At 46.6% G+C, this 16,349-nt stretch overlaps 1 protein-coding gene across 1 annotated transcript in view; it reads right to left on the bottom strand.

Annotated features, from left to right (window-relative positions):
* Nucleotides 1-9,194, bottom strand: part of RAP2A (RAP2A, member of RAS oncogene family) — a 37,197-nt gene extending 28,003 nt beyond the window's left edge. The window contains exon 1 of the mRNA XM_055132644.1: nucleotides 8,763-9,194. Within this exon, the coding sequence (XP_054988619.1) occupies nucleotides 8,763-9,076 (314 nt within the window). The 5' untranslated portion in view covers nucleotides 9,077-9,194. The remainder of the gene's footprint in view (nucleotides 1-8,762) is intronic.
* Nucleotides 9,195-16,349: the final 7,155 nt, after the last annotated feature.

The following is a 16,349-nucleotide window of genomic DNA, read 5'->3' as shown; positions in this document are numbered from 1 at the left end:
GATACTCTGGCGGGTGAGATACTCTGACAGATAGTAACAATGGGAAAATAATATTTATGAAAGAAATTCAAAATTTTTTAAAAATGAAGGAAAAGATGTTCTGTGCTCACAGTTTAGAAGACTGCTGAAATGCCCCTAATGTTCATAATATACAAAAGCAACCTAATGGAATTCCAGTGGCATTTTTCACAGAAACATGGAACAACCCTAAAGTCTGCATGGAACCCTAAGAGGTACGAGCCAACACAATCGTGGGGAAAAAGAACAGAGCTTAAGACACAGCACTGCGCAACCTCAATCTATATTACAAAGTTTTCGCCATGAAAATGGCAGGGTATTGACCTAAAAAGACACAGGGCAATGGAACAGAAAACAGAACTGAAAAGTAAATCGATGCACATGTAACTGACCAATTTACAACAAAAAAAGCCAAAAACATACAAAGGGAAAAGAACCAGCTCTGGAATAAGTGGTACTGAGCAAACTGAAACCAGGAACTGGTTTACGATCTTATATCATGAGCGAAACATTCAAAATGGATTATAGACTTGAATACACAGATCTAAAATGATTGAGCTCCTTGACATTAGTATTGACAAATAGTTTTTGTAGCTGACAACAAAAGAAAGGCAACGAAAGCAAAACTATACAGGGCAATAAACTATAAAGTTCCATAGAACAAAAGAAATCAATGAAACGGAACTTAGGAAACTTACATGGAATGAGAAAAAAAATATCTGCAACTGAGCTGCTATCCAAAATTTATCAAGATTACATGTAACTCAGTAGGAAAAAAAAATCTGTTCATTGAAGAAAATCTAAATAGTTTCCCAAAGACAACATAGAGATGGCTACGTGGGTTCAGTATCACGCATCATCAAGGCACAATGGGGTATCACTTCATCACTTCACATCCAGTAGAATGGCAACAAACAAGTGCGCGCGCGCGCGCACACACACACACACACACACAAGAACGAGCAAGAGAGTGAGAGAGAAAACAACCCAAAACCAAGTGTTGGCGATGATGCAAATCCGAGAGAAACCCAGAGTGCTGCCTGCTGGAATGTAAGCTGTTGTAGCCACCAGGGCCGACAGTCCGGAGATGGCTCAGTATATTAACACACAGCTGCCGTGTCATCCAACAATTCTACTTCTGAATATTTATCTTAAGGAAATACAATCTGTCTGGAGGATTTCGGTACCAAGTTCACTGCAGCATTGTCCCCAAAACTGCCAAGATATGGAAGTCACCTGTATGTCCATCAATGGGTGAATGGACTTTTAAAAGGCGGTAGAGAAATATGATGGGATAATATTCAGCTGTGAAAAAAAGGAAATCCGGCCACTGACAGTAACATGGAGGTCGCTTAGGACACAATGCGACGTGGAGTAAGACAGAAAAACACAAATATGTGACCTCACTTGTACGTGGAATCTTCCTTTTTCCAGGAGTCCAAATGCCAAATGCCCCCTACACACTGAGAACAGCAGCTGGGTGGGCGCGGTGAAGGTGGCGCAAGACTGAGCCAATGCTCTGCGCGTAGGAAACCTGGACCCAGCACTGGGGCTGCATGGACGCCAAGCACTGCTAGGTGTGAGCCCCAACAACAGAGCGAGGACTAGCAGGGAGGGAGGGAGGGAGGGAAGACCCGTTCATTATGGTACATAAAACTAAGTGTAGCACCGTAGTTCCGTTGTTCATTGATTTGCTCGAGCGGGCATCAGTAACGTCTCCATTGTGAGACTTGTTGTTAATGTTTTTGGCATATCAAATACGCCAAGGGTAGCTTGCCAGGCTCTGCCATGCAGGTGGGATACTCTCGGTAGCTTGCCGGGCTCTCTGAGAGGGACGGAGGAATCGAACCCAGGTTGGCCGCGTGCAAGGCAAACGCCCTACACACCGTGCTGTCGCTCCAGTTCAAAGCTAAATGTAAAGATCATTATTCAGAAATATATGCAAAAGTATAATATATATTTTAACATTCAACGTATCATTTTCTCAAGGATGGCATACAGAAACTACTCAAGTGCATCACACAGAAAACTTTAGCAAACTAAGATTCCAACTTCGCTGGCTCTGCCTGTTGGTTATGTCATCTAAAGTTTTACTGGGTCCTTCATCTGTTCCTGCTCTACATATTAATTACCAGTCGATAACAACTCCCCTAAAGGAGTAAGAAAGACAGGATCATTTGCTCGCCTGCCTGGTTACTTCTCCGCGAGCCTGTCAGGTTCCAATCACTGCTGAGAGGATCTGAGAACACACAGGGTGAGTAACCGACACCTTTGTCTGTCTGGAGCAGAATTACAGCTACTTTGCCCCCTCTCCCTCCCTCAAAAAAAAAAAGAAAGAAAGAAAGAAAGAAAAATTGTCGTGAAGTTTTCCTCTGATTACAGGTTTTATTGCTAGGATTGCAGTCAACATTTAACAAGGCAAAGCTCTGCAGGTCTCAAGCTGCAGATTCGTTAAGGTTCAGAGGAAACGTTCCCTCTTCCCGCCTGGCGCCCGCTAGACAGAAATAGTCTTAGCGTGCTGAGCTGACGGGAGCTCGTCTGCACCATCTGCAAAGTGAACTTAAAACATGCCAATGCCGGGATGGCAAAAAGAAAACGGCTCTAGTGCCATTACCTAACTCACGGTGCAGCAGGAAAGGCTTCCTCGGCAAGAAGAGTCACGTGACTCGGGCTGTTCCGCTCATCCCCGAGGTCTAGGGTCCCAGGGTACAATCCTGATCTCGGAGGTGTCAAAGTCGGGAAGGGTAAGTTTGGAAAGGCAGGGCTGGAGACACCCCCGGGGTAGCCCTTGTGTTCCCTATTACACCCGAGACACCATCTGAATCCAAGACCTTTCTTTGGGGGAGCGGGAGGGGGCACACCCAACAGTGCTCAGGGGTCACTCCTGAGCTGCACCCAGGGATCGCTGCTGGTATGGGTGAGGTGACCATACGGGGTGCTGGGTTCAAACCCACATGCATGGCCTGCAAGCAAGCACCCTGCCCGCCATCCTGTCCTGATGCTAACCCCGAGTTCAAGACCTCTGCCCGGCCAAGGGCACTCTGCTCTTCAGGCACGTTCTCAAGGCCTACTGGAAGGGGGAAACACACCATCACAGCCGAGACATGCCTTCTGGTCTACCACATGTGTGACATCACCTCGGGTGACCGCTCTCAAAACCGGGCCCCTGGCCACTTCATCGCTAGCGCTCGTGCGTGTCCACAGCCACTCGGTTCCCTCCGGCCTTCTCTGCTATCCAAAGCTGGGCTACGCAGATGTCCAAGCACTTCAGTAACATCAGGGGCATCCACCTGGCGATTCCTTTCTCCAAAGCCAAATTCATCTCCCCTCGCACCCCCCCATTCTTCCATAATCCTGTTCACATGAGCCCAAAATGCCACCATTTCTTCTGACCTTTCGCTCTCCCAAGTCTGATTAATTCATCTGCTACGATATTATTTGCATCGATTCTTTCCTTTGCCTTCCTACAGACACCAGGCTAATTCCATCTCTATATACTTCATACTATATACTATATAGCGGAGCGATAGCACAGCAGGTAGGGCGTTTGCCTTGCACTCGGCCAACCCACTTCGATTTCTCCATCTCTCGCGGAGAGCCCGGCAAGCTACCGAGAGTATTCCACCCGTATGGCAGAGCCTGGCAAGCTACCCGTGGCGTATTCGATATGCCAAAAACAGTCACAAGTCTCACAATGGAGGCGTTACTGGTGCCCGCTCGAGCAAATCAATGACAACGGGACCATAGTGCAGTGCTATGTACTTCATATGGCTGCATCACAACATTTCACAACTCGTCCCCCAACTGTCACGAAGCCACCGGCTCATCCCTACGTTCCCGCCAACAGATGTGATGGCAGACACATCTGAGTGTGACAGGCTGAGTGTGGTCCTTAAGCTTCGATGGCGCCCCCCTCCCGGCCTCTCACCTGGTCTCCACTGCACAGCTCTGAATTCTGAGATTCCCCCATGGGGACTGAGAATCAACAAATGTTCTCCACATTTCTGGGAACATTTCTTGCACCCAGAAAACAGTGCGCTCTTTGATTGTCTCAGGTTCCTAGTAAACCTGACCTCTTTTTGTCACCCCAACTATTCTCAGGGAATGTGAAGGCTGGAGGAAACCTGGCCAGGCCATCTGCAAGTAAGCTTTACGTAATCACCCCTCCACGGATGCAGTGAAAACTTGGGGAAGAAAAAACCAGAAGACAGACATTCCAACTTTAATTTTTAAATACTTTTAACTCTAGTTTTTCCAGCATATATTTTTCCTGACTTTTTTTTTTTTAATTTTTGGGCCACACCCAGAGGTGCTCAGGGCTTACTCCTGGCTCTTTGCTAAGGGATCATTCCTGGCAGGCTTGGAGGACCATGTGGGATGCCAGGACTCGAACCTGGGTCAGCCACGTGCAAGGCAAATGCCTGCTGTTTCTTTCTGATGCACCAGAAATTGCAACAGCCACATGGGATAAGGACTTCGTGAGAAATACCAACTGCTTGTCAATGTTCCCACACACCACCTTTGAAGAGGGTGAAAAGCAAGCCTCCCTGTAGGAGCATTGAGTATCCTATCTTGTGCCTGTAACATCTGAAGGGCCAAGAGCAGAAGGGGTGGGGGAGGCGAGAGGCCCATGGAGTGCTGGAAGGCAGGAAGGCGCCCATTCAGCCTGGGAAGAGGAAGGAATCTGTCAAGCAGGAGCCAGAGAGGGGGAATAAACTCAGCAAAAAGGCAGGGGAGCAGGAGCAGGAAGGCCCAAGGCAGGCACAACAGCCCCAAGCACAGGGCGACCTGGGTATCAGAATCTACAAGGTGAGGAGGGGTGCAAGAAGCCGGGCTGCAGAGGTGGAGAAGAGACCACAGCACCCCTGTCCGGGAAAGGTCACGCCCCATCCTAACAGGTCTTTGGAGAGGCTGCTTCAAGATCCTTCAAGTCAAGACCACGGCTTGCCCTGGAGGAATGAAAGCAGTAATTATGAAATCAGAAACAATTCCAGTTTTGTTTCAAAGGAAACATTTTCTGTATCCTGAAGCACTCCGTCTCGGGGTGTGATTTCACCCAAAGCCAAGTTTTAAGAAAACATTATGAATTTATAAACTCAGCCCTGTTCAGTGACTTCTCTTGACTCTGACCAGAGTGTATGTGTGTTTACAGGGAGCTGTGCACCTGTAAACACTTCAGAGTATGGACAGTTTTAATTTTTGAAAGGGGGAAAGTACCTCACAGTAATAGTCCAATAAAAAGTTCCATCTCTCTACCTAGCCAATGCAATACAAGTAACCTTGAAGTCAAATGTTCATTCTCCTAGCCCTTCTGTTAATAGGAAGACATTTTAACAGAATACCCAACAAAATTCTTCCAAGGGTTGCTTTATTGCTTTGTAGTGTCATCTTGTCTACTCTAAGTATTAAAATTCAATATGCAGTCTATAAGCTCATTTCTTTTAAAATTACATTCACAGCAAGGACAAAACTAAAAAAAAAAGGGAGGGGAGACAAAGTTATTATTAATAAGAAAACAACTCAGGCTAGAGGTTGTTATGCTGTTCAGGGGTGGGGCAAGGCTGGGCCACACCCAGAGGTGCTCAGGGCTTACTCCTGGCTCTGTGCTCAGAGGTCACTTCCGGGACAGTTCAGAGGACCATAAGCTGTGCCGGGGATCCACCACAGTCAGTTGCATGAAAGACAAGTGCCTGAACCCCGATAACACCTCACTGACCCTACAGCTGGATTTTCAAGAGTGCTCAAGGTGTGGCATTAGGCATGTCCAAGGACATTACCTCACTTTAGGGTAGCCAAGTCTGAGTTGTGTATATCAAGCCCCAGGGAACTGAGGCTTCTGGAAATACGCATTTCCCGTCTACACACACACAGCCTCAGGCCTGCGCTACCCAAAGGGTAGTTTGACTACTGAGCCCTTGGACCATTATGGCTCTAAACTAAGATGCGCTTTACAGCTGGACACCAAATTTCTGAAAACTTAGCATGAAAAGAGCAAAATGTCTCTGTAACCTTTGACTACTGATTACACAGAGTTCATACTAACAGACATTAAAGAGAATTTACCCGCAGTACTTTTTTAAAAATTCAGCTATTAGAAAATTTTAATTTACGCAAGTGTTGCCCATGCTATTTGTTATGCGTTGTTCTGTCCTAGGCCCTGAGAGGTGAAGGACTAAAGGGGCTAGAGACCCCCAAGTTGAAAGGCACCCTGGAGGGAAGGCAGAGCACATGGCTTCACACCAATCCCGACTGGAATACCCTCTCCCTGCGCCAATGCTCCAAACCTCTGCCCTAGGCCAGCTCCTCCGCACTATGGTGATGTATACCTCAAACAACCTTAGCACGAGGCAGAAGGGAAAGAAAAACTACTGCATCGCTCTTCTATGCACCTGGTACTTTCTGTTTTACTTGATCCCTTGAAAGGGTAGAAAATCCACATATTTGAATACATGTTTAATCAAAACATGTTTTATTCTTTTTTAAGTGGGTGGAGTTAATAACTTTAGGAGTGACCATGCAGCAGGAAGTTGCTTGCCATGGATGTGGCTCACCCAGGTTCAACCCCCAGCATCCCATAAAGTCCCCCTGAGCCAGCCAGGAGTGATCCCTGAGTGCAGAGCCCAGAGTAAGCCTGAGCACTGCTGGGTGTGGCCCCAAAACAAATAAACTAAACAGAACTCCAATGCAAACTTTAGCATGACATATGCAAGAACTAGCCACAGATCTTTTTCCTCAGTGGAGGGCTGGGAGTTCAGAGGTAAGAAAAAGAACCCAGTGGGGTGAATTCCAGTGAAAAGAGTTTATGATCTCTCTAGTTCATCAATGATCTTTACAAATCAAGAACTGAGACTACTCAGGAGAACCACATTTGAACTAGTGAATTTTACTTTTTTTTTCCTTCCTGGGTCAGAGGGTAAATGAATCATTACAAATCATCATATTTGGACTGGTACAATCGAGTGGTATTCTGCCCTGTTCTGAACCAAAGTCTGCCCCAGGGTATATGAGTTTATTAAAAAGACTGTATGTCTACATTTAAATATACCACATGAGATAAGGTCTACATGTCATTAGGCATAAGACTGCTTTGTCCTGGAGTTGTTTGGGCAGTGGTAAAGGGAAGGAAGAAGCAATAAGAATTTTACTGCTTAATCACAGACCCCTAAAAATACTATGTCCATATTATGCTTAACACCAAAATGATTCATTTGTTTATAAGAAATTAACTTTGAAGAAAAAATTGTGAAATATCAGATTCACAAATATTAGAACAGCAACAGAGGCCATGAAAATATTTACTTTATTCCACTCTGAAATTTAATGGAAGAAACAGCATACACAATTTCAGCGTACCTATTAACAGTACAAGGAGGGGGGGAGTATGAAGAGAGAACCTCCCTTTTGATCTCACATGTTGCATTAAAATCCACCACGTGCAATGAATTTCTGAGCAGTCTTTGAGAACATGTGACCTGATCTTTGCTTTCAAAATAAGCAGACTCAAACTGAAATATAAAGTGACTTTGTCCACATTACACTTACAGCTACCTTTCAATAAAAGGCTTCCAATTGAGGGCTATGGGTGGAATTAGGAAGGAAAAGGAAAATGAGTCGCAATTAGTAGCTAATGATAAGAACCAGACAAAACAGAAATGCGTTTTTAAGAGGGGGGGGGGCAATGGCAATTAAAAAAAAAAAAAGAATCTGCCAAGACTTTCAACTATTATCACGACCTCAATGCTTGAAATTGCAGGAAATAAAGATACTCGGTCAATTGGAAAGAAAAACACTTTCAGGCACTTAAACCCTATTTCCAAAATGCATGTTTTAGGTTATGAGTGCGCCAAGAGTTTATGTGCATTAACTTTAAATTAGCTAATACCTGAGTCACACCTTTGGAGAAACTTGTTTTGTTTCCAGGAATGCCATCTTTCCCTCCCACTTACTCTCCCCCCTCCCCACCCCCTGGGGGGGGAGGAGGGGAAGGGAAGAGATTTTTGCCACCAAATTAGAATAAGTTAAAGCCTGATATTTATTTCTTACGTGAGTGACAGATCAGTGCCTCTCACTGCTAATATTCTCTCCATCCCACCAAACTCTTCTTAAATAATTTGATAATGTCTTTATAAAGTTTCATCTGAATCCAAGAGCTGGTTTTTGTCAAACGCCTCGTGACCAACCTTTTAGGAGACGAGAGGAAAGTCGCTTTTCCTCTGGACTTGGGAGTGGGGGAGGAGGGGCAATTTTTTCCGTTACACGGGTGAGCTTGTATTTTATATTTTTTTTCAGCTCAGACACTACCAAGGAAGCTGATTGCTGTGTTTTTTTCTTTTTCTCTCTACCCCACCTTGGGTTCCCTCTGCAACTGTTTCCACCGCTCTCCGGGCCTCTCCCACCCCCTCCCTCCCTCTCCCCGCCCGCAAGTTTGAAACTTTGTTTCCTTCGGGGGGTTCCGCAAGCAGCGCTACTAATAATATCCCGGAGACAAAGGGCCCGGGCTGCGGGTTCCCGGGACGCCAAATTCCAGTGGGGGGGAAAACAAAAGCCCTTAAAATTTGGGAGTTTCCCACCCCCCACCCCCACCCCACCCCACCCCAACCCCAGGCAGGGCTGAAGATGCAGAGGCCGGCCCGAAAGCACCCAATGGACAGACGCACGGACCCAGACGGACCCACGCACGGCGCAGCGCGGGACTCCCGGGCGGGCTGCCCCGCGCCCCCGTACCCCCCGCGCCCCCCGCTCACCGCTTCACGCGGATGATCTGGTCGCGCATGGGCTTGATGTCCTGGAAGCTCTGCTGGTTGACCAGGCTGTAGACGAGGATGAAGCCCTGGCCGTTCTTGATGTACAGGTCCCGCATGGACGCGAACTGCTCGGTGCCCGCCGTGTCCAGGATCTCCAGCACGGACGGCGACGAGTCCACCTCGATCTCCTTGCGGTAGAAGTCCTCGATGGTGGGGTCGTATTTCTCGATGAACGTGCCCGTCACGAACTGCACGGTCAGGGCGGACTTGCCGACCCCGCCCGAGCCCAGCACCACCACTTTGTACTCGCGCATCGTCCCTCGGCCGCCGCCCGCGACATAGACCTCCTCCTCGCCGTCCTCCTACGCCGCCGCCGCCGCCGCCCACCCGAGCCCCGCCGCTGCCCGCGGCCGCCCCCGCCCCCGGGCGCACGCCGCCCCCGCAGTGCCGCTGGGCATGGGCCGAGCCGGCCGGCGATGCGGCCGCACGGGCGCCGAGAGCGGGAGCCGCCGCCGCCGCCGCCGCCGCCCGAGCCGCGGGCCCGCAGTGCCGCCCGCCGGGCCCGCCCCTCGCGCCTCCACGCCCAGCGGCCCCGCCCGCCGCGCCGCCACCGCCGCCGAGCGCGCGCCCGAGCCCCCGCCGCAGCGCTCCCGGGCGGGGGCGGGGCCCGGCGGCGGGGCGGAGCTTCCTTTGCCGGCCCCGCCCCCGCAGGCGGGCGTTGTCTAGGCGACGGGGGGCGGGGCCCTGTGACGCGGGGCGGGGCTTCCCTTACCGGCCCCGCCCCCGGCGGCCGTTGCCTCGGCGACTGGGCGCGCGCACTCGCGCGCGGAAACTGCGGGCCCCTTTTCCCTGCGCGCTGCTATCCACAGCCCCCCCTGTCTCACACACTCACACACACACACACACACACAGACACACACACACAGAGCCACCACCGCTGGGCCACCCAGCGACACCCCCGACACCCTCCCTCCCCACCCACCGGGGGCCCTGCGGCCTGCGACCTGCGGCTTGCGCAAGCGCAGTGCGCTCGCCGGCGAGGGGGAAGCGTGTCCCGCCGAGAATCCCACGCTCGGATTTGGCGGAGAACAGATGTTTAGGGGAGGCGGAGAGGGGGCGCACCCTCCGGGCTTTCACCTGCGGCCGAGAGGGGAAGGAAGAGATGGGCATGATCCCTCTCCCGCCCACCCCAAATCTTTGATCTCTCGCTGAGCGACTTGACTCAGCACCACCCCGTCGGGCAGCACTGCCGCCCGCAGTTCGAGTTATTTGTGTGTGCGTCTGGGCTAACACGTTACGGGAAGCAGCCTCAGGGAAGGAAGCCACGGCACAGAAGCTGTTTTTTGCGGGTTTTTTGTTATTTTTTTTTTTTAGTCGAGGCAGGGCTGTGAAGGTGCAAAGGGAGAGCGACCACTGGGCGACGCCGGGCCCCGCGCCGGAGCACGTCGCTTGGCGTCCCGCCCACCCACCCTCCTCGCTCCGCCCCCCGGAGCTCTTCCCACGCCCGGTCAAGCTCTGGGAACCTGGAAAACCGGGAGAACGGAGCCGCCCCGAGGCCCCGGGGCAGCTCATAGCAACAGTGCACTGGAAGCGGCTTGGAGAAAGCTGCGGTTCGCTCCAACCTACCAGGCCACAGCTCGGAGCCTTTCTAGCCAATAGGACTCTGCTTCGTACCACGTGACATGGTCCTCAGCCAATGGGAAAAGGTCGAGTCTCATGCTAGGCCAGCCCCCTCCCTTAAAGCCGGGCCAGGCTGGGCGTTGGCTTCTGCGCTCGCTCCCACTCTTGCCAACCAATGGTAGGTGAATTTGGCGATGACGTACTTGCGCTGAGCCAATCACAACTCGCGATTTCTTTGCTGCCGGTGGTACGGAAACCAGACCCAGTTTGGTGGGGTTTGGGTGGGGTCAGAGATAGAAGTGCGGGCCGTTGTGGCCTGTGCAGGCAAAGGAACCAGGCGAGGGTGATGAAATCGCTTTTAATGTCGTCTGCCAGGCATTCTACCAAAAAGATGGGCACGGTGCATAAGGATACGGAATGAATCCAGAAAACAGGGAGTTTTGTCGTTAGGGTGAGAAAAATGCCCTGGCCTTAAAGAGACATACATTCTGTGGCACTTTCGTGGGTCCTAGATGCGAGCCTCCAAAAACCTTATTTTTTAGAAAAAGAAGAAAGAAACTACTACTTTAAAATGTAGCTTTTTGTCTCTAGGCTGTTAGATCTGTTACTTTATCTCACCCACGACGTCAAATTTAGGAGAATTTATATCCTCAAATATGCTTGGATATGTGTGTGTTATAACTCGTTATTAGATTTACTTGTTTTTATTCCCTGTCCGTATCATGCCTTACATTTTATGGATATAATACACTTATGTAGTTTTGGTGTTCTAGCCTGGTCTTTACTGCCTTCTTCCTCTCATGATCATTTTGGTATGAATTTCTCAGACCGAATTAGGCATTTTAAAGCAACTTTTTGGGGATGTGGAAGAGACTTAATGATCAAGCCACTGCAAAGACAGACTCCGTTTTTGGAGTGGCCTACTTCCCTACCACTCCATTGTTAGAATAGGTAGCTTAAATTTACTGGTTTACTTTATCTCACTTTATCTGTTTTACAGAGATCCAAAGTTTTTGCTTAAAGTAATTAAGCAAAAACTTAATTGAGGGTGAGTTCCCAGTCAAAATGCCTACCAGATCATAATTCAGTCATTATTTCTGTGTTATGCAACATCATAATATGCCAGGTTGATTTTGAGTGGCAGAAACTAGTAGTGAAGACAGATTACTGAGGAACTAAGAATCAAAGTGGTTATTTGAAGTGATTTGGAGCCCAGCAGATTCTGACCTGAGAGTTCAAAGAATAGGGTGCATCATAACTGAACCCCTCTACAGGGAAGTTTTAAGGGGATGAATATGGGTGTATAGAATGTTCATGAATATGGGTGAATAGAATGTTCATCTAACTTTTTAGAAATCTCATCTTTTGTGTAAAGTGTGTGTGCCCATTGGTAATTTCTTTAGATTTGGAACGACTTGACTTTTCAGAAGAAAGACAGGCTGTCTAAAATTATGCACTGTACAGGCCAAAGAGACAGACCAGTGATTTCATTATGTGCCTTGCATGTAGCTGAATCTGGTTTGGTCCCTTAGCGCCAGCCGCACTGACCTCAGTGCATTACCTGGAGTAAACCCTGAACATTGCCACTGTAGCCACCCTGAAAAGGAAAAAAAAAATTATGCATTGTACAGGTAAGTATCTAAGTTTGTTGGGGGTTAAATACCAAGTTTGTTGGGAGTTAGAGGCAAGAGAATAACACTTTCTGTCTTCGTCTCGTTCATTAAAGCCCGAGGAAAATCTTGTGTTACAGTAGAGCTGGAAAAAGCATTCACTTTGCAAGGATTAGAGGTCCAGTGACATTTTTAAAAGGAAATTTGCACCAGGTTTGTGGGTCCCAAATGCAACCTAAAACAACTGTTTTTTTTTTATTTCCCAGGTCCCCAGATATTGAGAAACTCTATATTGGAGAATATTGTGATAGAACACACACACACACACACACAGCGGGCTGCCTAGTTACTCCAGCAAGCATAACGGAGAGTTGGAGAGCTTCTAGAAATTTCTAGGACTGTGTGTTCCCTAATGTTTCTTCAGTGACAGCTTTTTTTTCACTTGTATCACTATGCGATACAAAGTTGTTATGAAGCTGTTTATGATTGAGTTTCAGTCATACAGTGTTCCAACATCCATATCTTCACCAGTGCATATTTCCCATCACCAATGCAATGTCCCCGGTTTCCCTCCCAATACCCCAAGCCTACTTCCATAGCAGACACTCCCCCACTCTCTTTCCCACCCTCCCTTCTTGTTCTCTCTCACTTGCTCTTGCTTTCTCATTCTCTCACTCTCTCCTTTTAGGCATTGTGGTCTGCAAATATAGGCACTGAAAGGTTATCATGCATATCACTTTACCTCCTTTCAGCACTCAGTTCTTATCCAGAGTGAGCATTTCCAACTATCGCTGTCATAGTGGTCACTTCTCTGCCCTAACTGCACTCTACAATCCCCCCCACTCCCCCACCCCCCCACCACACACACACACACACACACACACACTTGTGGCATACTTCCTACCATGGACCAGTTCTCCTGGCCCTCTTTCCTACTGTCTTTGGATATGAATCTCATACTGTATTTATTTGTTTTTTAATCCCGCAAATGAGTACAATCATTCTGTGTCCATTCCTCTCTCTCTGACTCATTTCACTCATCATGATACACTCCAAGTCCATCCATGAATAAACACATTGCAGGAATTCATTTTACCTAATGGCTGTATAGTGTTCCATTGTGTAGTTGTATCGTCGTTTCTTTATCCAATCATCTGTTCTTGGGCATTTGGGTTACTTCCAGATAATGGTTATTGTGAATAGTGCTGTAATGAACACAGAATAACAGATGGCTTTTCTGCATTGTGTCTTTGGGCCCCTAGAGTATATTCCCAAGAGCAGTATTGCTGGGTTGTACAGAAGCTCACTTTCTAGATTTTTGAGAAATGCCCATGTTGTTTTCCAAAAAGGCTGGACCAGTCAGTATTCCCACCAGTGCTGACATCTTAAAATAAGAAATACAAAGACAATGGCCCTTGGGAAGCTGCACTTATTTTAGATTTTCCTACTTGCTGGTCTTCAGTTCTCAGAACCCCAAGGGTAGACTTTTAACTCCCAACAGGAAAAGTAAAAATGATTTCTGACCTGTTGTCTCTAGGATGATGATATTTAACTAAGTAGAGGTTTCACAGGATATGCTGATTGACAGGTCCGCTGTTGCTGAAAGAAGGCTGTCCACAGGTGTAGAGAATTTTGACGATTTGAGTGCGAGCTGCGTGTCTGTCTTCTGATCTCCTAAACGTCTTCATTCCTGTGCCTCCGTGCTCTATCCTGAGAGCCATTTTAGAAATAAAAAGGATGTCTCCATTCATTTGTTTGTGAGAAAGACAAAATGAAAATGAGATAAAATGAAATTGAATTTTCCTCAAGAGCCATCAATCTGCAGGATAGGGGAAAGTTAACACTGTATGCTGACACTTGAGGCTCTGTCTACCTTTGGAGGGGCATTGCTGGGAGGCAAAAAGAAAGAAAACTTCATTTCCCCTCTCCCCATGGAACCTGACAGTTATCTCACCGATGCCCAAATACCCTCAACTGTCACACTGGCGTTGCCATGGAAACCCAGCTCCTTTGCTTCTGTGAAAGATGTTGGGAAGGTAGATGAAGTGGGAAGTACAGTGTGTTATGGGACTTCCCGACAACAGCAAGAGGCAAGTATGCAAAGAATTTAATATAAACAAGTTAGTAGAGGCTGTTTGTAATATGACCAAGATTTCTTGGCTCGAAACCCTTGATTCCTGTTGCTTCCTATGAAAACCTGCTTATCTCTGATTCACCATAGAGGGGAGGAACAGTCAAGTACATTTACCACCTTTGAAATGCTGCTGGAAGCGGAAAAAGGAGCAGGGAGAGGTTTTTTTCTTGGCCTCTGGGGCTCCTGAAGCAGTTAGGAAACAAAAATATAGGAAACGTGGAAAGGAGGGGGGCAAGATAAACGTGTTTATCATGTGAAATGTGACATATCTCCATGTTTTTGAAAAGAAAAAGGATGCGGAAATTAAGTGAGTGTGTAAACAAGTCATGAGAGAAACCTTTTAGACAAGAAAGTAAATATTTCAGTAAGAAGGCAGTTTAAAGCAGGGGGAATAAAACCAATCTGGAGGGAAAGCCTTCGTGATTACAGCATAGGAAGAAAAATGAAAGGTCTGAAAAATTTTAAAAGCTTAAAGGTTTAGGGATAAAATGAATCTTTACTGTGGTTCATTCAATGCCGGGGACAAGCAGGAGCAAGGTCGTTTGCATAGTCAGAAGTTTCTCTTTCTTTTTGCCGATTATAAAAAAGGGGGGCAGGAAACAGGTTTGATTATTCATGCAAGTGCTTCACCCACAGTTAGTCCGAGAGTACACACATGACTCAGTTCTGGCTTTTGGAAAGGACAAGGAAGTTTCAGAATTCTGACAAGAGTGAATAGATACCCCTTTCCTTGGACATAACTCCTTTGCCTCCTGCTTTTCACGTAAAGCATGAGAATGTGGCTCTGGCTTTAGCCTCTGGTGGCTATGACTAAACCAACTACCTTCTGTGGGTAGGAAGGATGACAGGAAGTCACGTCCTGGGTGACAGTATTAAACCAACCTTAGTTCAGTATCAGCTGTGTTGCTTAATACTGGAAAAAACCACCTTTGGACTGTGGCTAAGTAAACAGGTAACGTCCTTCGGTTTAAGGTCCTGTTAATTAAAGTTCATCAGGTTTTCGGTGACTTGCAATCAAATGAAAATAATCTGTTGGCAAAAATAAGAGGGATTCAAGACAAAATGTTGCCTTAAAAAATCAATGTTTATAAGCAAAGCAATATTTAATTCTAGGAATATCGGGATGGCATTTAAAAGACATGATGGGATTTAATGAGCACTTACACATATTATTTCCTGAGGATCTGGGGTTAGAACAATAGACTGGCAAATCGGTGGCTACCCAGTAGGAAATAGAGATCATTACAGAGACGGACGTGAAGCAAACAATAGATAATTTTATTAGTAATAATAGCCCTATCCTGATAAGGAAAAATCAAAGAGTTTACAAGGGTGGATAATAAAACGTGATAAATTGAATAAAATTATAAAATGTTCCAACTATACAACAATATGTGTGGTCTCCATGTGGATTCTTAGAGGTCAAGTACATGAAAGCAGCTTTAGTCAAGGAAAATTGTCTGAGGGAAGATGATAGGGAGCCAGACATTGAAGCAAATGGCCATGGGTGAGACGAGATGGGGCAGAAGGGAGCACTGCAGATGGAAGGAGAGAGAGGAGTGAAATAAGGGAGCTACAGAATTAATTCTTCCCCTGTAGCTACTCCTTTCTGGGAGGAAGGTGGAGGGTAGTTAAAAAAAAAGCCTCAAGCAAGATTATAGAAGGTATAAAAATAATAGAGAAAACGATACAGAAAGAAAAGGATAAAGAGTACCAGGAACATTTGCAATTAAGGCACTATTCAGAATTATGAATAATTTATAACCTGGGCATCATGAAAAGAATTATTCTAAGAAGTAATTATGGACTTCTGGGGGCCTTAAGAAGGAAAGAGCCAAACTTTCACAAATAGGAAAAAGAGGGAGGAGTAAGAGAAAAAAGATGATGAAGAAGAAGAAGAAGACAGGCAGGAAAACAGTTTTTAGTTATGTTTATTTTCTATGGTAGCAGTTCTTGACATGTGTAGAAATGAATCAACTTGGATTGAAAGAAAAATGTCAACAGACAAGTAATATATAAAGATAATCTTTTTGGTAAAGAATATAATTTAAAATATTTTCCCTTGAATGCCTTTTTGTACCTTGCCATAGAAAAATATTTTTAATAAAGAATCTAAGGAATAATAGGTTACAGATTAGTGACACATTTTGAAAATAAAAGAAAAACACAAGATGTGCCAACATAATAGTATAGCAACAATAATAAATAAGTGAACTAAAATCA

The sequence above is a fragment of the Sorex araneus genome, chromosome 1 (assembly GCF_027595985.1).
Source record: "Sorex araneus isolate mSorAra2 chromosome 1, mSorAra2.pri, whole genome shotgun sequence".
Taxonomy (NCBI): Eukaryota; Metazoa; Chordata; class Mammalia; order Eulipotyphla; family Soricidae; genus Sorex; species Sorex araneus.
Note: the sequence above shows the minus strand (reverse complement) of the source record. Positions and strands in the feature narration are given on the sequence as shown.